The sequence below is a fragment of the Truncatella angustata genome, assembly GCF_020726525.1.
Source record: "Truncatella angustata strain MPI-SDFR-AT-0073 chromosome Unknown BKA67scaffold_5, whole genome shotgun sequence".
Taxonomy (NCBI): Eukaryota; Fungi; Ascomycota; class Sordariomycetes; order Amphisphaeriales; family Sporocadaceae; genus Truncatella; species Truncatella angustata.
In genome coordinates this window covers 1,275,166-1,297,495 of record NW_025763385.1, presented here as the reverse complement: position 1 = coordinate 1,297,495, position 22,330 = coordinate 1,275,166, and the positions used below count along the sequence as shown (strand labels likewise).

At 48.8% G+C, this 22,330-nt stretch overlaps 5 protein-coding genes across 5 annotated transcripts; 4 read left to right on the top strand and 1 right to left on the bottom strand.

Annotated features, from left to right (window-relative positions):
- The first annotated feature begins 62 nt into the window (after positions 1-62).
- Positions 63-1,659, top strand: BKA67DRAFT_303700 (proteasome subunit alpha type 6). Its single transcript, XM_046096093.1, has 5 exons — positions 63-479; positions 573-635; positions 755-849; positions 925-1,137; positions 1,206-1,659. Exons 1-5 carry the CDS (start codon positions 473-475, stop codon positions 1,590-1,592), a joined length of 765 nt encoding a protein of 254 aa, XP_045957175.1. The 5' UTR covers positions 63-472; the 3' UTR covers positions 1,593-1,659.
- Positions 1,660-3,558: 1,899 nt separating this feature from the next.
- Positions 3,559-4,415, top strand: BKA67DRAFT_536606 (uncharacterized protein; the record flags this gene model as incomplete). Its single annotated transcript, XM_046100188.1, has 4 exons — positions 3,559-3,568; positions 3,716-3,953; positions 4,017-4,182; positions 4,278-4,415. 4 exons carry the CDS (start codon positions 3,559-3,561, stop codon positions 4,413-4,415), a joined length of 552 nt encoding a protein of 183 aa, XP_045957174.1.
- Positions 4,416-6,691: 2,276 nt separating this feature from the next.
- Positions 6,692-7,962, top strand: BKA67DRAFT_303638 (uncharacterized protein). Its single transcript, XM_046096092.1, has 2 exons — positions 6,692-6,847; positions 7,002-7,962. Exon 2 carries the CDS (start codon positions 7,076-7,078, stop codon positions 7,850-7,852), a length of 777 nt encoding a protein of 258 aa, XP_045957173.1. The 5' UTR covers positions 6,692-6,847; positions 7,002-7,075; the 3' UTR covers positions 7,853-7,962.
- Positions 7,963-10,593: 2,631 nt separating this feature from the next.
- BKA67DRAFT_659555 (Up-regulated during septation-domain-containing protein) lies at positions 10,594-12,895 on the bottom strand (the record flags this gene model as incomplete). The annotated part of the gene is made up of 3 exons (XM_046107457.1): positions 10,594-12,371; positions 12,428-12,743; positions 12,812-12,895. The coding sequence occupies 3 exons, from the start codon at positions 12,893-12,895 to the stop codon at positions 10,594-10,596; spliced, it is 2,178 nt and encodes a 725-aa protein (XP_045957172.1).
- Positions 12,896-20,187: 7,292 nt separating this feature from the next.
- BKA67DRAFT_536603 (leukotriene A-4 hydrolase) lies at positions 20,188-22,057 on the top strand (the record flags this gene model as incomplete). Its single annotated transcript, XM_046100187.1, has 2 exons — positions 20,188-21,621; positions 21,674-22,057. 2 exons carry the CDS (start codon positions 20,188-20,190, stop codon positions 22,055-22,057), a joined length of 1,818 nt encoding a protein of 605 aa, XP_045957171.1.
- Positions 22,058-22,330: the final 273 nt, after the last annotated feature.

Here is a 22,330-nt window from a genome sequence, read left to right as displayed (position 1 = left end):
CATGGAGGAGGCTTAGTTATTCCGGTCTCCGACCTGATACCTTACTGTGTGTTCCCTTATGGCAGGGGCTGAGAAGCAACTGGAAGTGTGGCTGTAGTCTATGTAGCTAGCTGTAGCTCTAACTAGCTGTAGCTGGAGTGCCTGCCCCGTGCTTTCGCTTCTAGGCAAGCTCCCAGCAACGCGTCTCAGCGTCTCAGCGTCTCCGCGCAGCGCAGCACAGCACAACCAGCTCCCTGCAGCAGGTGAACTAATAAGTAGCGCAGGCTCAAGGCTGGCGAGCTCACATCATCGCCTTGCCTAATTCACGACAGCCTCTTGTCTGTCACAACCTCAATCCCACCTCACGACAAATAGCCAACGATCTCGCATCACGATCCCACGACCATCAGGACACTCGGTCACCGCGTTACTGTTTCGACCCCACATCTAACCATTCCATTTCCACCTCCACGCCCGCACAGCATCCGCCATCATGTCGGGTAGGTCAGAACGTCATGCTCCCTCTCCAGCCCCCATGGTAGTATAGCTTCAAGTCTCTCAACCACGATACTAACCTGTTGCCCCGACTCTAGGCAGTGCAGGATTCGACCGACACATCACCATCTTCTCCGAGCAGGGTAGACTGTATCAAGTTGGTACGTAAACCACTCCACCGGCCGACACCTCAGCAAAGCTTATCTCCTCGCCGTATTGGATGTCAACTGAGCCGGGTTTCCGGGTGAGAATGTAAGCTGACGGGGAATCGCCTCTACAGAATATGCTTTCAAAGCCATCACAGCCGCCAATATCATGGCAATAGGAGTCCGGGGCAAGGACTGCGCAGTGGTTTTGTCTCAGAAGAAGGTACCCGTAAGTACATCCGGGGGTGTTCTTGGCAACCCAAAGCAAGTATGAATAGCAACACAAGCTGATGGCGTCAATCAGGACAAGCTGATCGACCCCTCGTCTGTATCGCACATCTTCCAGATCTCGCCCTCCGTTGGGTGCGTCATGACCGGCTCTATCGCAGATGCTCGGGCCTTTTCACAACGTGCACAGGGCGAGGCTGCCGAGTTCAAGTACAAGTATGGCTACGAGATGCCGTGTGATGTCTTGGCCAAGAGACTGGCCAACATCAGCCAAGTCTACACCCAAAGAGTAAGTCGGCGTCGTTGGAGATTATATTTGGGCTCACGCTACTGGACTCTGCTTACTCCTAATGATAGGCCTACATGAGACCCTATGGCGTGGCAGCGACCCTGATATCACTGGACTCTGAGACCGGGCCTCAGCTCTTCAAGTGCGACCCGGCTGGATACTACGTTGGGTACAAGGGTACGGCTGCCGGCCCCAAGCAGCAAGAGGCACTCAACCATCTTGAGAAGAAGCTCAAGAACAAGAACCACGCAGACGGAACATGGGAAGATGTCGTCGAGTTGGCCATTACTACATTGAGCACGGTCCTCAGCATGGACTTCAAGAAGGGCGAGATCGAGATTGGAATTGTGGGAGGTCCTCGAGGAGACGGCAAGCCAGGTCCCAACCCAGGATTCAGGACACTCACGGAAGACGAGATTGACGAGAGATTACAGGCCATCGCTGAGAAGGACTAGATGTTGGGAGGACGGTTGAGCTGGGAGGTGGTATCGTTATGGACTCTGACCGCTTCGGAGGCGAAGCCTACTTGCTGGCCGGTTCGATTAGGCGGCATGGTCTTGGAGATTGTGAGCTCAGCACAACCTGCTCTCATAATCCTCGTGTGACACTAGTTATCCTGCGATAACCCGATAGACTTGGCCTGTGAATAGAGTGTGTATAATGTCTACTGAGGCAACCCATGGCATCATCACAGCCTTGCAAGGCTGGCAATTGGTGCTGCCAGAACATGCATCGTTTCAGCCTCGATACAAGACAACGGCTCTTCGTGGCGGGTGTTTGAGGAACCCCAGAACTCGTGGTAGCGGCAGGTACCACAGTAAGCATGCAGTGACACTTGCAGACTGCATGACGGCGTGGCGGTGCTTTGTAGGGTAAATAATCCAACGCGGACGGTAAATATTTCCTTGGGAACAAGCACAATTCGTCTTCGCGAAGCCTACTGGCAGACAATGACGGCGGTTTGGCGTACCGGAAACCCAGTTCCTCGTCTAACGTTGCCGTTTTGCTGAATACACATCACCGCGCCAATTGGGCGTGTCCGCTATCCTGGTTGACCATCGACCCGCGAGAACGGTAGACTCATGTCAGGGCAGGGGAGTGGGTCGCTGGCTTATTAGCGCAGCCCAGCAATAATTACATAGAACTATCGCAACTATCGCGACCATCCCAGCTGACCACCCATGAAAATGCCATGACTTATTCTACGGGTGCTTGCCGATACTCGTGGCTATCGTAAGAGGACCGCCTGCAAGATCTATGTCGAGCTGATAGCGGTGGGGACTTTTCTCCTCAGAGCCTATCTCCAGTGCAGGATGGATGAGGTACGACAAAAATATCCTTTTTCAGCTCACACAAATGTCGGTCTAACCAGCCAGCCATGTTCTCCCATTGGTCGCTTTCCGCATTCTGCTGTCACACTCCACATATACACTCAGCATCTCTTGTTCTATGCACCAGAAGACCACACCACTTTTGGACAGGACTGTTTGTGGCGTCCCCGAGCTAATCATATGCTTTCCCCATTTTGGCTTAAAGGTTGCCGTTCCAAGGGTGAACTGCTTCATGACATCCAATGCTGCATATGTGGTAGTTCCACATGTGGGCAACGGTTCTGTTGTTGCTAACCAAGATTACCCATCTAAAAAAAATTAAAATTAAAAAATTAAAAAAAAATTAAAAAGTGCTTAACCTCAAGATGCTATGGCGGGATCGCTTAGTCTACGCCTTGCCTGTGGCCCGCAGCTTTGACAAGACAGATTGGATGAATACCGGGGAGGGGGGCTTGTTGTGCGCGACTACTCCATACTCCAATGACCCCATCGTACAGCTCCTCTAGGATAACCCAAGTCTGAGCTCACACGCAGTCAGAGATCGCAGCAATATCTCCGATTCGACAGAAATTGGTCTTTTCGGCACGTATATGTCGATGGTAGCTGATGATGATGTAGGCTCGTCCAAACTACTGCATAGGGCCGCCGCGCCAAGCACACGAGCTACTACCTTCGCGTGTCAATGAGCAATACTTTCTTGATTAGCTCAACATCACGAACTTCATGTATATTCCTCGTTCATGATGTTGATGTTGTAGTTCAGGAGTTAGTTCATACAAAAGCCAACCAGATTCGCCTCCCATCATGGCGTCTCTACAATCATCCCGACCATTACATTCTGAGAAAGGCGCTTTTCTAGTCCAGCCGCCTTGTCGCTCCTTGCCTTTTTCGCTCTCCAGAGCCTCGATAATTCATTCGCTGATCAGATTCAATCGGTCCTCTTCGATAGTTGGGCCCTGATCCGATCACATAATAACCTACTACCGAGACTGTTAGGCTAGTCCAACGTTTCGGGACCACGAGTCAGTGACGCAAAATTAAATATTCTAATAGCCCATCGCCCGCTACTTAGACTAATACCTGCCAAACCATGGACGGATGTAAGTCAAAAGAGAAACCTGCAAGTGATCTGTAATCTGGGCCACCGGATTGGGGAAATATGGACGACTCTTCTCCCATATCTACTCGTTCACCAACACCAACACCAACACCAATACCACGAAGCCTTACCCTAACGACCGCTATAGTGAACGATTATCGCACGGCACGGGTTGCAGAGATATTATCAGATTTTCGTACATTGCAATACTACATCGCAGCAGCGCCATCTGAACCGCCAAACACCGAAGACTATTACACAGAAGGGTGGGCAGCATTGCGGCAATGTGCGCTAGATGGACAACATATACTGAACTGCGCGGCCGACACATCGGTCCCAGAGACCTCTGGTGGCGAAGATGAGCAAATTAAGGCCGAGTTGAAGCAGTATGTAATGCCCATACTGTAGTGCTCACGCAGGAGTTGATGGCTGACGGCCGAAATCATTAGAGTAACACTAGACGCATTTACGCGCCGACACGAGGGACAGAAGATTTATCTGCGGCAGGCGGCAGCACAGAGATGGCTACAATATCGAGAGCAGGTCCTCCAGGGCGGACGGCCCAGTTCGTCGAACCGAAGACAGTTGCGAGCTTGTGATGAGCAACTGCGTAATGTAAGTCAAAAGTTCTCTCTCTTATCAAGCCCACGGCATGAAACACCTCTCGATGGCTCCTTGAATTTCTTCCTCGTCTAATATGCCTTACAAAGGAATTAACACAAATCACCGACGAGGCGATATACCAAGAATTGCGAAACTCGGACGCGACTATGGGCCGCTGGACGGTAGAAGACCCGAGTCTACGAGCAGTGCAGCGCTGGGTTCGCTCGCGCCCGCCAACCGTTTAATAACAGTCAACGGGACTAGTAAAATTCCCCACGGACAGTTCATTGCATTATATCCTCGATAGGACGGAGGATCGGAATTTGCGGCGATTTTTTTACTTTCTATTTCTATTTCTTTCTTTCTTTCTTTCTTGGAGTGGACGACTCAAGAGCCTACAGGGAACGCGAGAGCCAGACTTGTGTTCAGGATACCCCGTGATGTTCTCTTTTTCATTTTCGTTCAGTACGTACATGAGCGGCATTCTCAACAGGAAAAGCGCATTCGATTACTCGGTCGGTTTTGCATGGTGGTTTATCGAAAAGAGGAGTTCTGGGTTTAAGGGAAAATAAGAGGGAAATATACTCGTAAGAGGATCTGTAAACCACTGCCTGGCGCATGGTTGCAAAGTATTGCGAATTGTACTAGTCTATTTGTGTACACTAATACACTGGCATTTTGACACTTTACACAAGGCAGACAAAGTTGGATTCCCAACACTATTTCCGTAACATCATCACCACTTACGTTTTGTTTCACTCGATGCTTGCATGTTCTAGTGGCTTTGAACAGTCCTGTCTTCCTCATCCCAACTCACTGTGGGCCACAATCCGTCGGATATTTTGCTCCTTGGACTGTGGACTTTCCGACTAGGCATACGCCAGGATGCCTAGCCTTATACCCGTTGGGTACGAGTGGGCTTTTCTATGAAGCACTGGGTACGGACCTACTAACTGTATCTCGTAACACAGTGTAGAAGAACCTCGGCACTACTGCAAACGAAGCCCACGCCGTTGGAGAATCAGAAACGAGTCCGGAGAAAACGGAGCAGATGACAACGGCGTTTGGCTCCACGGACTATCAATAGTTGTGACAGTTCTGGGACCATTCTAGCCGTGCAATTGGCCCAACCCTCCAAAACGATACTATCATGGTTTGCATGTGCCGCGGAGCCATGAGCTAAGCACGGAGTGGCTCCGGGGCTAGTCACCCGTTGAGTTTAGTCGGTTAGAATTTTGGCGCGCCGGCCCGGATCTGGATTTCTGGAAGGACTCTAGTCGGTGGTCTAACTACGAGATCCCAATCAGCTGGGCTCCATCGAGCCCCATTCGTTATCATGATATACATTAAGCTCGAGTAAGATCTGAAGAAGATGCCTCAGCCTTCTTCATCGAACGACGCTAGAAGCGGTCAACGGAACAAAGCCGATCTTTTGATCTTCACATCGAGAGTCCACTTGAACGGTTGAAAAGCGGGTTGTACATGTCGATCCAGCACGAGATGCTATTCCGAGAACCGAGAGGAGATGTTGTGTTATTGCACTGCTCAATGACTCCTTTTCATTTCCTGTGGGTTTTTTCAATCTAAATTATTTTTCACAGGCTTGCGCAACATAGCAAAGGTGGAGAATGCAGATATTATCGGCCAGCTACCACTCATGAAGTCTGGTCTACACTGGCAGATTTTGTCCGGTAATAAGCTACTGCGTTTAGCTCCTAAAATCGAGCTCTTGGGAAGTTACAGATCCGTATCTGGCAGGCAATGAAGGGGAGAGTTGGCGTAGTGCCTGAGAAGATGAGATAATTGACAACAATCTACTGCATTGGGAGGTTTTGCTATATTATGCCAATTCAATGAAAGGAGGAGCTGGCTTGTTTAGTTAAGCATCCCACGCCATGCTATCTGTGCCATATCTTGTTAGTACTCACCGGATTGTTTGATACCAAAGTGCTTGCGTAGCGAAACCACCTCTGATATTCTCTTACACAACGAACGAGTGCTCTGAACTGCCGTCCAGCGCTTGTCTGGTTCAGTTTAGCATGACACCACTCACTGCCTTAGTAGTACTAAGTGCTAAGTAGCCACCTGCGAGGCTTGGCTTTGTGGTTGGTTGCGTGCAGATCGCGTGACCAATGCACATTGCGGAGTTTGTTTCGTGGGCCAGGGGGGAATGCGAAGTATAAGAGACATGAAGTGACATGAAGATATAAAAACGCCTGGATCCAGCCATCCTTCCTAGCAGAGAGCAATAAACGGTGCTCAAGAGGCGTGTCGCCTGACACACAGATCATCCGATAACGAGACAAACATAGGTAGTATCATAAGATTCATGGCGCAAACATGGAGCTCTATCGATCTGATTAGCAGTTGTCAAGTTCTTGCGACAAAACTGGATTATCATGGAATGGGAAGATGCTCGTTGAAGCTGAAGTGGAAGTTAAAGCTGTGATCGTCGTGGGGCTTTCCGGAGGTGTTCGGCCCTGAAGTCAGACAAAAGTTTGAAGTCAGCCCCACTTGCGGGTATCATTGAATCACGGATCTGCAAAATTTCATACAGCATCTTTCATTCCGTATCCTGCTATACAAAGAAGAAATACGGAAATCAACCGTGTCGCATTGTCTCTATTTCTTGGGCATTTGATCAATCACTTCATACCGAAGAAAAAAAAACCCTCCCGTAAGTTTTGGTAAACCTGTGCATTGCTCGTCATCTTCTCTGCATCCGGTCATTCAAGCACCATGATGCGTTTGTTTCGCTTGGATAGCGAAGAAGTGTTGTTCTCCTAAGTCAATATCATCTCTGAGCCTCCTCTTACGTATGGTGGATGCAGATTTTGGCTTGGACTGCACCTTTACTCCCCGTGTCAGCAGCCCTTACTCTAAAGGAATCCTTCAGCTCCTACAAATGGCAACCTGCAAGGTCTGCGATGAGCCGCTCCTCCTCGAGATCGAAGACGAGGAAGGAGGTGGCGAAGTTCAGTCGGTCCCTGATGATCTCGAGCTCTCTTGTGGCTGCCACTTCCATTGGCAGTGCCTCCTTGACCAGGCATCTGAAGTTGGCGTGTCGTTGAAGTGCCCTTCTTGTCAGGCGCAGATTGCCACAAATCCTGCAGGGCCGTCAGTCACAAATCCCTATTTCTTCGCTGCCTCTGGAGCTCGCATTCCGACAAGATATCACAATGAAGGTGGGTTGCAAGAGGATCTTGATATTCTTCCTGAGATCACAGAGGAAGCCTACTTGGCGGGTAACCCCGAAGCAAGACCGGCACGCGCATATCATGTCATGTGCAGCGAAGGCGATGTCAATGGGATTGTAGAGCTCCTACGAGACTTGAGTCAAGATGCCGGTGACGAGCCGTCCATGAACACAACCCAGCTTCTACGCTACCAGGATCCTCTCAACGGTTCCAAGAGTGGTCTGCATCTAGCCGTCGAGAGGGCGCAAGATGAAGTCGTGTGGTTGTTGCTGTGGTTAGCATCGCCGTTATCGACTGAATTCTTCCCTGCTGCTGCGGTACAGCAAGCGCAAATCATGGATATCCAACGACCTACAACAACTCGTGATCAGGACATCCGCTTGCTTCAGGATCACAGCGGCCAGACAGCTGAGTCAGTTGCTGCCAGCATGGACGGGATTTGGACAATCACCTTGCAGGCTAAAGTTCTTAATCCGGGCACATGAGACTTTTTCTGTTCCTGCCGCGATGTTGAGCTGATCCGGACTTAATGTGAGGGTGTGCAGGCGAAGTCAATATATTGGAAGATTTTGTCATGTGAACAATCTTTACCCCGGTCTAGTAGCAAGAATGACTTGCATTCACTAGCAATCCTCCCGAACGAGCTTCAATAGACTTATTCAGATCTGTATCGATCCGGAACTTTCCGGTCAGAACGGCCATTCTTACACGCTACTGTAGAGGGCGAAACCGTGGCACCTTTTTTCTTTTCCTTTGTAGGAGCGAGGGCTTTTCCTAGCACAATTGACTTCTGATACCTTTCTTGGTTTATTATTGGCCCATCTGTATCTCGTGAGATTCGGATATGCGGTACTGTGATAGCAGGTGACTGTGATCCTCATTCGCATCTCGCATGGAGTATGGCCCGAAATCCTCTTCCATGAGACGTCATCAACTCGGCACATGTCACTGTACCCCTGGTTATTTTCCCCTGGCGACTTGTGCATTATCAGCTCGCAGTGAGCCTATCATGACAGTCCGGACTTCTAGAAACAAAATCCTCCCGCCTTGTGCACCCCTTCGTCACAGGTGAATTGTTTCCGTCTCATCGGGGCATGGTCCGATCCCAAACTGCAAGCACGTCCTTGTTACAAAGGCAAAAGCGAGATTAACTATATCTGCAACGATGAGATGATGGGGGGAGGGGGGCTTTGCCGTTCCCCTCGCCTCGGGTCCATGCGCAAGGGTGAATCCTACAAGGCCACCCTTGTCCTGCATGCTTGCGCTTTGATCCTCTGCGGTCGAGGGGTTCGTCTTTGCAACCCCCTGTGAGTGGGTGTGCAGCTCAAGCTTCTTTCACATAGCCCCAGCACGCAGGAGGGATATGGTTGGTGTGGGGTAAAGAGTATATCCCCTCATACAAAATAGCTACTCCAATAAATGAAAAGGCAAGAAGAAGAAAAACACTCCTTCCAAGAGAATGGGGATACTCCCGATGCAACCATTGCCGTGCGCTGCATCTGCCTTTGCGTATGTGACGACGGAACACTGGATATGCAGATTGACTGATTGCACCCAAGCTTCCTGTCGGACAACGACAGATACTTGTGACATGTGCCGCCCAGCTGTCATAGCACGCACCCGCCATGTTAGATGTGTGCCTTGTTGGACCACTCGGTTCACGACGGCTAAAGCGCGCGGAGAGTGCCTTTCCAGCTTCAGGTGCAGAGGACAATCTGTGTTTTCAGTGTGTGTATTGGCTCGAAATATAGTAATTACTCCCCACGCACATTTTCCAGAGGGGCTTCTGCAACGTGTGCCGCTGCAAGCAAGCGTCTGCATACTCTGCGAACGGAAGAAGCATTGCAGTATCAGGTTGTGCTTCAGCTCGTGTAACAACAGCAAAACAGTAGGTAGTTGCCGCCGAGCATCTCGGTGTCGGGTCTGATACCTCTAAATGGCTGCGGTGGTGGTGGTAGTGTAATTGTTCTATCAGCAAGATACGAAAGACCGCTCAGGTATCTTACGATGCATAAGTCCGGGGTGACTGCATGTAGCAGGACCACTGCTACGGCACATAGCTGCATGAAATTTCTTTTCCAATTGTGGTATGGCTACCATCCGTGGGAGTATGGAATTGTGCTGGCTTTCGGCCGAGAACATATTTGTGTTTGTGATATGTTTGTAGTCAAGCCATATTTGTGAGCAGGATTTGTCAGAGGACCAATTGATGCATGTAATTGTAAAAACTGGGTTTATCTTAATCTACGGACCTCACATAAGCTTATCTATAAAAATAAGTAAAAAGGAAGTCTTGTGATCAAAAGAGGTGCGATCCTTCTACCTGCCGTCTTGGCATGTTCTGGATCTAGATAAGTCCTCTTGCCAAGTGTGAGTGGGCGTGTTCAAGGATCTGTACGCTTGATAGAGCCTACTCACGAGAGACTTTGGAGGTCAGGCGCTAGGCAGTTTCGATATTCAGCTTCAGTGGTGTTTCGCTTTGACCTCCAGTTGTTTGATTTGCCTAACCGTACATCGTCCTGTAGAATGGGCTCGTTGTAGTGGAGTGGTGATAGCGAGTGGTCTTTCAACGTTCACGAGTGGCGGAGTATGTCAGGTAGAATAAACAATCTTTAGTCTATTACAGAGGATTGTGATATCTAAGGAAGCGAGCTGTTGGTTGACCATTGGCCAAAAAGAGCCTTTCTGGGCTTTCTGGGTGTCCTCGGGATTCCAATATTCAATCTGCTTGATACAATGACAACGCCACCTCCCACCTATGTAAAAAAAAATACAAGAAATAAAGATTTGTTCTGATCCTCTCAATGGTTTGATAGCTAAGCTATACCAGTCGCACTAGGGTATATGAGTCACACTGGGGTATCTTTTGCTCGGCCGTTATTCGTAGACGCACAAGAGAAAAAGAGAAAGGAAAAATACAAATAAAAGGAGAAAAGAAGATATTTTATTCCTAAAGAATATATCCAGAAATCCTTGAATGATTGCCAAATAGGCTTGGTGATGTACAATAAGAAAACGCGTTTGAGTCGTCCGCATGACGACAGAATAAATGAAATTGAAGTGCTGTTGTGAATGAAATTTGAGCTGAGGAGCCCATTTCAAACGAAGGATCGTGAGTGGCCGGCCGTAAATCATGGAAAGTCGATGACTTCGTGGAAGGAACGTAATGGTCGGAAAGGTCATAAAGATAAAATGCTGTTGCAGAAAAAAATAATGCGAAGGAGATTTAAGGGGCTCGTATAGCATTGGGTTGAAAAACAGCAGAAGTCAACAAGATGCCTTCGCCACTTGAACTGTCTTTTATCGGAGGAGTCGGGGCTGGAGGAGACAGGGGCGATGTTTTGTCCGTCTTTAGACATGTAGTGCCATTCAAAATCTCACGGCTTTGTGCACGGTGTAGATCCTTATGCTCGTCTTCCTGAACCTCGGTCATCGAAGGCTCAGGGCTTTGTCGCCCCACTCCACTGAGCTTAGTGAATTCCGTCTCAACGTCAGCGAGCAGTGCGTAGACATCGCTATCGGCATAGATACGGATACTCTCCATTCGAGCAAGTGTTGCTTGCTCGGAAGCCTTGTCATCTAGACCCAGGCCAATGGCTGCCTCCTCTGCAGGCGCTTCAGGAATGACAGATGGCACACGAGCTACAACTCTTTGGGGAGACGGTGATGGGGAGTGGGCATATATCTGGGTTTCTGCTTTTGTAGGGCTTCGTGGCGGCGTCGTTGCTTCCACTGAGCCAGCGGATGCCAGAACACCCAAGACTTGATGAAATGACTCGCTGGCGCCATTGACATCGGATGAAGGGATGGTCAATGTTGCGGCGGCAGCGACATGCTCAAGAAGCTTTTGCCTGACGCGGGTTCGACGATTCTCTGCCTGCTCAAGCTTGGCAACCCAGTCATCAATAGAGGCATCCAACTCCGCTAGAGCTTCTTCTTGCTTTAGAATGGACTCGTAGCTAAACTTGGCTACGCGAGGTGAACGAAGATATTGACAGATGCGGGAATGAAGGTTGCGACGTCCTGCTCTCAGAGAAGTGTACGTTCGACGTAAATATTCTGTTCGTTCGTCAAGATGACGAAGCTCCTTGGAAAGACCCTCGACCTGCTCCTTTTTCAAAACTTCGAACCTCATCGCTTGGCCAAGAGCTTGCTTCTGTAAATAAGAAACCTCTTCTTTGTCCATCATCTTTGTTGCCTCATAGGGTTTCCATCCTTGTGGTAAGGTCTCAAATGCTCGACGCTCGGTGCTCTTACTCCTCTTGGACGGGGTCCGACGAATAGGAATACCGACAGCTGTTCCATCACACCTCTTGCGAGGGCGTCCGCGCTCCATAATGCTCCCAGTATCAGACTGGTTTCTTCTATGAGACATCACTGCATGTGCTCGTAAGGGATGGTCGGCATCTGTTCTATGAGACATGGCTGTGGCACTTCTCGGTACGTCAGCCTCTGCTCTCGGTGTAGTGATAGGATCCAAGTTGCCCGGCGGGGGCGTTCCCGTTGGTGTGGTGTTGCTTGGCCTTTCCCACGGCCTTGGAGACTCCCGATTCTCCAGAGGGCCAGATATGGGCGTGGGTAAGGTCGACGCCGTCACCGCAGATTTGGGCGTAGTAATATATGCGGAAGCAGGCGTATATGGCGTGAAAGGGGTAAATGGAGTACGGATCCTTGGAGACTCGTCGATCTTCGAGGGTCGAGTGTTCGAGTCGAGCGGGATAGTGCCAGAGCGGAGCTTGGTATGAGATGTCTGATGAGCTAGACGTGGCAGAGCACCGTTTTGTTGTGGTATGACAAGGGGAGCTAGGCTTCTTGGAGACATTGGTTGTGTAGGTACACCAGTTGGTTTTTGAGGGTCTATGAAGTTCAATCTCTTTGTCTCGACGTTTTCTCTAGTGCTCTCCCGAGAGCAAAACAGGGACTCGGATGGTCTATGGCGACGCCAAGTATTGACAGGCGAGCTGATAGATCGTTCGTGTAATGCTGGACGACCTGGAATGGTTGCTGGTTATATTAGTTTAATTTGACCAGCCCAGTTCACATCTAGGTTTTAAACTCACGAGAGTCCATGGGAACCTCCTGTACTGTAGTCATGGGGCCTAACTCGGGCACACTGACTTTTCTACGGCGTGTGAGATTGTGTTCCTTGATCCTGAGCCGTAGACTTGACTTCTCCGTCTTCTCCGATTTGTCGGTAGACTGAGCCATTGCTGCTGCGAAAGCTTGCTCGGGATCAAGTTGTTTGCCAGCGGTCACCGGAGGCAGCTGCTTCTCCCTGGGGAACAGCTGATATTTTCTTGACTCTGAGTGCTGCATCCTCCAATGATACGGCTTCCTCTCTTCAGGTGAGCTTTTAGATGATGTAATGGATGTCAACTACACCATATGTCGAGATTAGCGATGGGTTTGAATATATATGAGCAACTATATTCGTAAGTACTTACAGAATCAGTAGAGGTCTGCTGCTTTGCTATATAGCCTTCAAGAGCTCCATCGGCATCAAGCATGCAACTGACTATATGGGCCATTGGGCCTGGGATCCCGAGATTAAACAGAGGGGGATGGGTCCAAGTCAATGCCAATGAAACTATCGACAGGGAGATAGGTGAAGGGACTTAAACCGCGAGGATAGATCGGATGGTATAACAAGCGAGGATACTTCTTGGTATATGCATGCACTAGTAGAGCCGGACGTCTCAAGCTGGAATGACGAAGGCGAGATTCCACTTGACCCTGCTGATATGATAGGAACATGCAAACACTTTAAGAGAAGCTCTCAAACGATCATAGTGATAGTCATATAGGGTAGCCGGGAAGAAGAATCAAGCAAAAAGTAACAGACGGGATGCCTGGGCTTATTGGGGTCAAGTATACCGTCTGTGGTTTGGTATCCTTAGCCCATGGAGAAGGAAGAAGGTTCCCTGGTACCTGCGAGGACGTTGAAAATCTACTCGGGGGTGGCGTCTTGATACATAGGAGACATGAAGCCGCATGTTTCCACAAACTGGTGCGAAGTAGCACCGTCTTTGGCACGAGGGTGGGATAGTAACGAAAATACACCAGTCCGTGGCTGGCGCAGGTGTAAGCGGTGGTATCAAGAGAAAAAGCAGCCAGGGTCGGAGGAACCTTACGAAAACAGGTATAGAGTGACATGGGGAGGTCCTGCGGCTGCATGGGAACAGGGATACTGAAACCGCTTGAGCCTGCACAGGGTTGTCACCTCAAAATCTGACCCCACCAGACCACACTACCACGCTATACCCCAGGCGAGCCCACCTAGCCAGGGGGACATGAGACAAGGATCCAGTTCCATGCTAGACTAATCCACAATGGAAGCACGATGATGTTGGGCTGTGCCATTACACAGTACTTTGGTGAGGGCGAAACCTCTGAGACGTGACCGAGTGATCAAGTTTCCAGACTCAAGAGGGCTGTTGCGGCCTCCGGAAGAGGCTTGATCTTGGTGGGTTTTCAGTTATACCCCCGTACGCAGTTTGCAATAGCTCGGATCGGGTTTGTTTCGCCATCCGTCAGTGGAATTGGGCATGAAACTTGATGGCCTTGCGCGAACGACTCAGATAACAGATGATAATGAAGATCGAAATCGATGAGACGATTAGAAGGCCGTTGAGACCGAGCACTGTAATTTGCGCATCACGCTTGAGCCATAGCTACCTACCGCGGACCCCTTATAGACAGGCAGATGAAAGAGAAAGGAAAGACGAAGAAAAAGTACGACATGCACTTGGGCCGCATGGCTGAGGTTGGCCAGGTGCACATGAGGCTCAAGTGCGTGACCTTGATAGCTAGACTTTCCTTATTCAGTGGGGTTCAATCGTGCTACCGCATATTACTTATGTGCGTTGATGATCTCGAGAAGATCTTCAAAGCAAGAGCCTCCTGATCGAGTCAGTGAAGAAGCTTTTTTCACATCGGGTTGGTTAGTTTGATTCCCGGTGCCAGCGAAATCTTGGTGATGCTTGTGGAAAGCACAGGCTGCGACCTATGCGCTCGGACAGCTAGAGTGATGAGCTCTAGTCTCATGCAGGTACTCTAGCCTACCGGTGGAAGTCCTTACGCGCGAGGCTAGGACAAATAGTCGAGGTCACCAAGGCATTTCCAAAAGTTTATCACTTGAGTTGAGCCGCCGTTGTCAGGTCATAATTAAACAAAATTTATTCGAGATCTTCCATTATCCCAGCAAGCTTCAATCGGGAATATAGATATCGTTATCATGTATGTATAAGGTTCAACTGACAGCTTTCAGTCAGGTGGGATCTAGTCACGCCATTATAGAGGGAATCGGCAACTCTATCGTAGCAGAACTGGTACATAGAGCGCAATGATCGGCATATGCAAAATCGCTTCCAAGACTTAAAGCTCCTACTGCCAACTGTGTCGATCATTTTCTTGCCCAACACTCATGACGCTATACATAGCCTGATGCCTGCAGTCGGCGCAAATGTTTCGGGAGCAGAACTCGATGCGGCTAAGTTCAAATTCTCAGCTCACGATAGTCAAGCCAAATGAAGGGACTCGTACAACGTGATTTCTATTTTGCTTCACGAGACTGACCCCTGGCTGGATTTCTGGAAGGAGAACAGCAAGACTGATCGCTTCCCAGCAGCCGTCATGGGGCCTAGTTAGTGAAGTCAATAAGCGAGCGTCCAGAATGATGTCTGTGCACAGAGGTTTTCTCTTTCAGTATGGCCTGGTGAGGACGACATAGCGCTAGCAGCATAAGTTATGTATCATTCTGTGTTGTCGCATGAACGATATGACCATGGTTGTAGTTTTTCGACGCCTCAAAGATGTCATCCATCCATCATACTGCTAGACAAAATGAAGCCATTGTGGCAATCGCGATTACAATTAGCCATAGGCAGTGAATGCCACATGTACTTAATGGATGACCAGTTTGGTCTCGTCCCGTCCCTAGTGTAAGGCATTGATTATTTCTTCGGCTGATAATGTCATACCTGCTTGAGACGTACTTTCGTAGAGAGGATTATATCTTCTTGTGACACCACACGTATGCTCCTTTACGGTGGCCACGACTCATTGTGGTCTTCTGTCAAAAATGAAGCCCCAAATGCTCCTGCAAGGCAGATTCGTCGTGACCGGGAGGCAAGTCAACGCTGGGAAAACCATCACCTGATTGTGGTGTCTCACCGTCTGGTTGAGAGTTGACGATCCTAATGCCGCGCATGGCCCTAGTTTCAAGGCATCTGCCCAGTTGCAGGCTATGCGATGATGGTTCACAGACACCATGGTTATTTGGTGATCCCTGATAAGAGTGTGATTTATGTGACTTGTTGCTGGAGGCCGGCTGTTACATAGTACTGGCTATGTTTCGGGGCACTGAACTTGGTGTTGATTTACCCCTCCACAGCACTATAATAGCAACACAGAAGGTAAATTTCCGAAGAGGTCAGAGCTCTTAGGCTAATCATTAGGATAGCTTCAATGCGCTCGTGTTAATTTGCGACAAAACGGACGGGCTATCAGACTTGACACATACTCGTCCTTCAAATTGCTGACGAGTCAAACATAGCTCTTTGATGATTACAACATGAAAGAATGCCAAGTAGATACTTGCCGTGTGCCGAGAGGCCACTATATTCGCTTTCCAGCTAACGATAGCGCGTGTATACCCGCATCTTTCAAATGCTTACCAGTTGACAAAGGTTAGGAACAATTGCGCTTGTCCTGGATGCCTTGGTACTCGATTTGCTTCTTTAAGATCCATTGACTACAGTAAGACCAGCGTCATACCCTGTGACGCATCTCTGTTGCGACATACCTCCAGTCCACCTTCAAGATGGCAAAGGTACGTCGTAGAAGCCAGGATTTTGTGGTCTTGAGGCTTATCTGAAAGGCCTGGGCCTCAATTTGCAAATCTTCAGTAATGGGAAATATTGGGTCTATCGCATCATAATAGAAGGTACCATGCCACAGGCTACCATCACGCTCCGCAGATGTGAGAATGTTTGGCGGCTATCAAACCGGTCACACCGCTACCCATCAACAACACCTCCAAAATTGTCCAATGACAGTTCTGGTCACCGGTCCTTTCGCATAGTCTGATCAATGGACCACGTTGTAGAGTATGGAGATAAGTCATACTCGAGCCACTTTTTTCCACAGTAGCTGAGACAAGATTCCTTGCCCAAACACGCGATATCTACTCCTCTGCATTAGGTCAAAAGCACTTCGCCATAACAACCCACTGGTAGGGCATGCAGATATGTTCAAAGATTCCGGCAGTTGACTGTCACGAGACTGGAAGCTGTCCCTCAATTGTGGATTTGAGCAACAATGATTATTTCAAGCTTATGCGGGGTCAGTCAAAGTGCTCCAATGCTGCTGCTACGCACCTGCATTGCCCTTGCAACTAGAAATCTGCATTGACCGTCAGCGCGTCTGACTGCACAAAGAACGTGACTTGATTAAGATTGTTGAGTATATCGAATATTTTGATTGAGATATGAGTCCACTTACGCGCAATGCCACCAGATACGTTGTGACTTTTTGGGCACAACACGCCTACATGTATCGGCTTTTTTCTTTTTTGAATATGATCATTGGTAGACTCAAAACGAGCCAACCTGTCCCCACTATTCTGGGACAAGCGTTAGAGCTAGGATAGATCTTGCTAATGCCGCGATCTCTGGGGTCCCTGAAAATTTCCAATTATCAAGCCGCACTATAGGCGAGGTAGTCATGTTGTGAATCAAGGGTCTCAAAAGGGAGAAAACAATGCCTACCATGGTAGCCTATCGGGCAGTGAGCCGTGATCCCAGCAGCACTAGCTCAACGTTACCAAACTGCTTGCAATTTAAACCAGAAGCTCGACCTTGTTTGTTTCTCGTCATGATGCCAGGCGTCCCACCGGAATGGCACCCTACGAAGTTTGATGGCCCCCTGGCCAACTCCATTCTCTCCGGCCACTTTAGCCGGGGTGTGTAAATGACGAGGAGGGACTGGCACTCTATGACAAATGTGAAAGAAAAAGCCTCACTCATTGCAAGACAACACTACTCACCCCAAGTCAGAGATAGGCATAAAGAGGTTCTAGAATATGTCTGATTGCGAACCACGGCAACTTCGAGTTGGTTTTGTTGCAGGCTCACCGCTGTGGGTGTGCGAGATCTGAACTCGGAGGATTTTGTCGGTTAGTCCCGAGCGACAGTGCTGACTGAGACAAAGCGGCACAATATTCCGCATCATTACAACTTGGGGGGGTCCAAGAACTCCTGCTTGCATTCGCAGATTCTTGGTAGAATGTACAACAGTCATGCGCCGGATGCATTGCTATCTGTACTGATCGGTTACATCGCATTGGTGACCTCTCAAGAGATGTACGTTCCACAGATACTCGATGCCTCCTAGGTGTCCGGTGTCCGGTTCCGGCCGCATCCCAGTCTGGTCAATCCTGGCTGCCTGGTTCCCAATCTACGCGGTGTGCCATGAAAGTCAGTGACGTTCAGCACTGAAAACGTCAAAACGTGGGCCTAACATGTCTCATACAATCTATATCGAGGCATGTTAAAGACCTTTGTCCAAGACCACTGAACCTGTTCAAGCTTTTCCCTCATCAATCAACTCGAAACTTCTCACGAGGACCAGCCCCGGCTTTCAAGATCCATTGATTGAGTCTAAAACAACTAAGCTTAAGCTTGCCAAGCTTTTGGAACTAAAATCGTGGATGACAGTATCTTGACAGTTCGTAATGGCGAGTCCCACATCGTTCTAATTTCGGTGTTGATTCTCAAATGATATTTGGTGATTTCCAAACTCCCTGTAAGAAGAAACAGATCGGTCCGTATATCAGCACTGACGAAGACCATATAACCACAGAGTCTGGTTCCCGGAAAGCGGACGACTTTTGCAGCATGTGTCTAGTAATCCTGTCAAGATTGCATTGAGCGCTTTGATGATATGACAAGTACATGGGAAAAAAGTGGCCTTGTTATCAAAATGAAGATGGACTTCACCGTTGAAAGCCCCGCGCATATCACTTCGCAGTCTGCATTCACCCAAGTATGCAGGAATTTTCAATGCAGCCTGGGGCACTGCATTAGCAGCAATACTTTAGGTGATTATGCGGGGTATTATGCCTAAACCTTCTTAGCTTGAGTAATCCCCTTGACAAGGACTCAATGATCGTTACTATGTATTGAGCATCACGGGTCTTTTGTCATGTACCTTCTTCCTTTCGTAGCCTTTGAACTGCCCGGGGTTTCACAGCCATTATTGCATTGCGGCTTTAGTACCTAGATCCAGACATACAACGAAGCTATCTCGAAGTTGAATGTCAGCTATCACAAAATTTGTCTAGGAACCCCGACCATTAATCACCGCATTATGGCGGACTAACAAGGGCAAATACATACTATCGAGCCGGAGCATGCACTCGACGCATGCCTCATGCAAGACCGTTATCATTTGAGATGGAAATATATCTGAATATGACAAGAAGAACATATCGCTTCCCGAAGACGGTACATTGGTCCTCCAGAGCCACCATCTAACTGCAGTCGGTGTCAAATCACTGCTGTGCCTCAAGTAAGACGTGGGTTTGCGGTCACATTCGTGATTGCTTCATAAGACTAGACGTATTCACGTCACCAGGTGCCGTGCGTGATTATGTCGACCATACATGCAAAAAATTTAGAATTTGGCGGTAAGCGAGCTGTTTTCTCGTGATCATTTGTCAATAGTCACTGAAATGCTTTTGATGCATGATTGCAAATAGTTGCCAAGGTATCGCTCAAATTGTGACTGATTAAGCGTTTCTTCGCAGGGGTCCATATGGATGAAAGGAGATTTTTCGTCCGAACCTTGTCCTCCGTTCCTGCATGAGCTTGCGATGCCAGATTTTCGGGTTCTGTTAGTTGCTCCTGTTAGCTACTCATGTTGGCTTCTGCAGAGGCGAAGTGATGTCGAGAACACAAATAGTATATTTACTACACCAGACATCATTATGCATAAGTAGGAGATCTCGGGGCAAAAGATCGTTTGCCTAGACTCGATACAATAGTACCGCATGCACGGGTATCAGGCACACAAATGAGCAGGCAAGGTGAGCCGATGGTATGCTGAACTGTTTCAGCGGGGTTCGGAGATGTTCTCGAATTGACGAAGAAGGCATGGATCTATAGATAGCTGAAGGGATAAACCAGAGAACCGTTTCTTTCCCAGGGTTTGCAAACCCGAAACACCCGACCCCCTCATGGTCCGGGTTATGGCGACTTCGACAGTGTTAACACAAAGTGACCCCAAGATTGATGGCACGAACCAGGAGTTTTCACCTCCTTCTCTGGGGCAATTCTGGCCGATTGGTGATACATTGGCCGGTTGTTCATACACCATGCAAGTATGGCGTAGATGAGTCGCATAAGCATTGGTGTTTGGTGGCCTTCATGATGCGTGATGGTGTCTTTCCTTTCCCCACGACATGGGTAGAAACGCCTCAAAAGTTGTTTGGTGCCCTTTTGCTGTGGCTTAACATTTCGCGGCCAGCCACGGAACTCTTAGGGCGGGGCGACAGATAGCGCAGGTCTCCAAACCAGCAATTGGGTAAGAGGTCCCATTGAACGGGGCGTCTTTGCTCGAATCTGGAAGGCGAACAATTGCACTGCAGCGTCGTCAGACTGCCTGGTATTGCCATTAGCAAATGAGGGGCCAAACCATTTTCAAGAGGGGCAGTGTTGCTTTTAGAAGTCTTCACATCACGATTCGAAGCCCTTCCTTCCAGTCGGTAGCAGCAAGTCAACAGCAGCAGAGGCGTCGTTTCAGCTCCGGCACCACCACAAAGATGGCTCCGCGCGATCCCAACACGCTATCCAATTACAACGAGTGGTTGACCAAGCACACTACGGTCAACTTTCGCGTGAACTTTGAGAAGCAACGTCTCGAAGGCTCGGTCCAGCTTGACCTCGAGTCTCTTACTGATAGAGAGAGCAAAGAGATTGTTCTAGACACTAACCATCTCCACGTCTCTTCCGTGAAGCTCAACTCCTCTGATTTGGAATGGAAACTAAAGGAGACGGTGGAGCCCTACGGCTCTCCTCTTTACGTCTCACTGCCTAATGGTGCTTCTAAGGGCGAGCTTGTCAAGCTGGAAATTGCCGTTCAGACCACCGCAGAGTGCACCGGTCTGCAGTGGTTTTCCCCAGCTCAGACGGGAAACAAGAAGCACCCCTACGTGTATTCTCAATGCCAGGCTATTCTGGCTCGGTCTGTCCTCCCTTGCCAGGATACACCTGATGTGAAGTCTACCTTTACATTCAACATCACCTCTCCTCTTCCCGTGGTCGCAAGTGGAGTTCCTGTACCATCAGATGCTTCAGTTGAGGCTGAGAAGCTTTTCAAGTTCGAGCAGAAAGTTCCCATTCCTTCTTACCTCTTCGCATTGGCTTCGGGAGACCTAGAGACAGCCCGTATTGGCAAGAACTCGGTCGTCGCGACAGGCCCCGAGGCAATCAAAGAGGCACAATGGGAGCTTGAGGGTGACATGGACAAGTTCCTAGACATTGCACAGAAATTGATTTTTGATTACCAATGGGGCGAGTATAACGTTTTGGTTCTTCCACCAAGTTTTGCCTACGGAGGCATGGAGAACCCCATCTTCACATTTGCTACTCCTTCTATTATCAGTGGTGACCGACAAAACGTGGATGTTATTGCACATGAGTTGAGCCACAGTTGGAGTGGCAATCTCGTCACGAGCTGTAGCTGGGAGCACTTCTGGTTGAACGAAGGCTGGACAACTTACTTGGAGCGACGTATTGGCGCAGCTTTACATGGTGCTCCTCAATTCGACTTCTCGGCCATTATTGGTTGGAAGGCATTGGAGGACACCGTCAAACTGCTTGGAGCAGACCACGAATTCACTAAGCTGATCATCAGCCACAAGGGTGTTGACCCCGAAGACGCTTTCAGCACGGTCCCCTACGAAAAGGGATTCCACTTCCTGTGGTATCTGGACAAGTTGGTTGGACGTGAGCACTTTGACAAATTCATTCCGCACTACTTCCAGACATGGGCTCGTAAGAGTTTGGACTCGTTTGAGTTTAAACAAACCTTCTTGGACTTCTTCAACTCTTACGGAAGCGTCGAAATCAAGGAAAAGATTGCCCAAATCCCTTGGGAGGAACGATTTTACACCCCTGGCTTGCCACCAAAGCCCGAGTTCGACACATCTTACGTTGACAGCTGCCTAGCTTTGGCAGAGAAATGGAAGCAGAACGTCAGTATTCGCTTTTGTATGAAATAATGAACCAGGTATTAACAGCATGTAGGATTTCAAGCCTGATCTTAAGGACATTGAAGGCTTCACGGCTAATCAGATTCTGGTTTTCTTGCAGGCTGTGCAAGGCTTCTCTCCCACCATTTCTGTAGAGAAGTCGCAGCTTATTGGTAGCACTTATCGGATCAGTTCTTCAAAGAACATCGAGCTGAAGTCGGCGTATTATGGGATCGCATTGGGCGCAGGTGACAAGTCAGAATTCCCCGGCATCGTTGAACTCCTAGGTAGCGTTGGTCGCATGAAGTTTGTACGGCCACTCTACAGAGGTCTTGCTGCTCTCGACAGAGACCTCGCCGTAGAGACGTTCAAGAAGAACAAGGACTTTTACGCATCGACGACCAAGGGTCAATTAGCCAAGGATTTGGGTTTGAAGTAGGAGGGATAATCTAATTTAAGGAAACGCATGCCCTCGAATTCTATAAGAGACCGCGTCTAGCTAAAGTAGGACTGTAAGTCTGTTGACACGACGATTCAGGTCTGTTGTCATTATGTGCAAACATTGCCCCATGCTCTTACTTTGTATACTCAAATCATGTAAATCGAACCGGTTTAAAATCATCCCTAAGTCTACGCACCAGCCAAGAAACTGGTACCAAAGCTTGTGAATTCGCATCAACTTGAACACTTCTCATTTGACTGTGATCTCTCA

What these genes read in the sequence shown, in the direction of transcription:
- BKA67DRAFT_303638 (XM_046096092.1), top strand. Translation starts at nt 7,076, where the DNA reads ATGGCAACCTGCAAGGTCTGCGATGAGCCGCTCCTCCTCGAGATCGAA.
- BKA67DRAFT_303700 (XM_046096093.1), top strand. An exon ending in TGTCTCAGAAGAAGGTACCC is followed by an intron (nt 850 to 924) that starts GTAAGTACATCC and finishes GGCGTCAATCAG; the next exon opens with GACAAGCTGATCGACCCCTC. An exon ending in GCCAAGTCTACACCCAAAGA is followed by an intron (nt 1,138 to 1,205) that starts GTAAGTCGGCGT and finishes TCCTAATGATAG; the next exon opens with GCCTACATGAGACCCTATGG.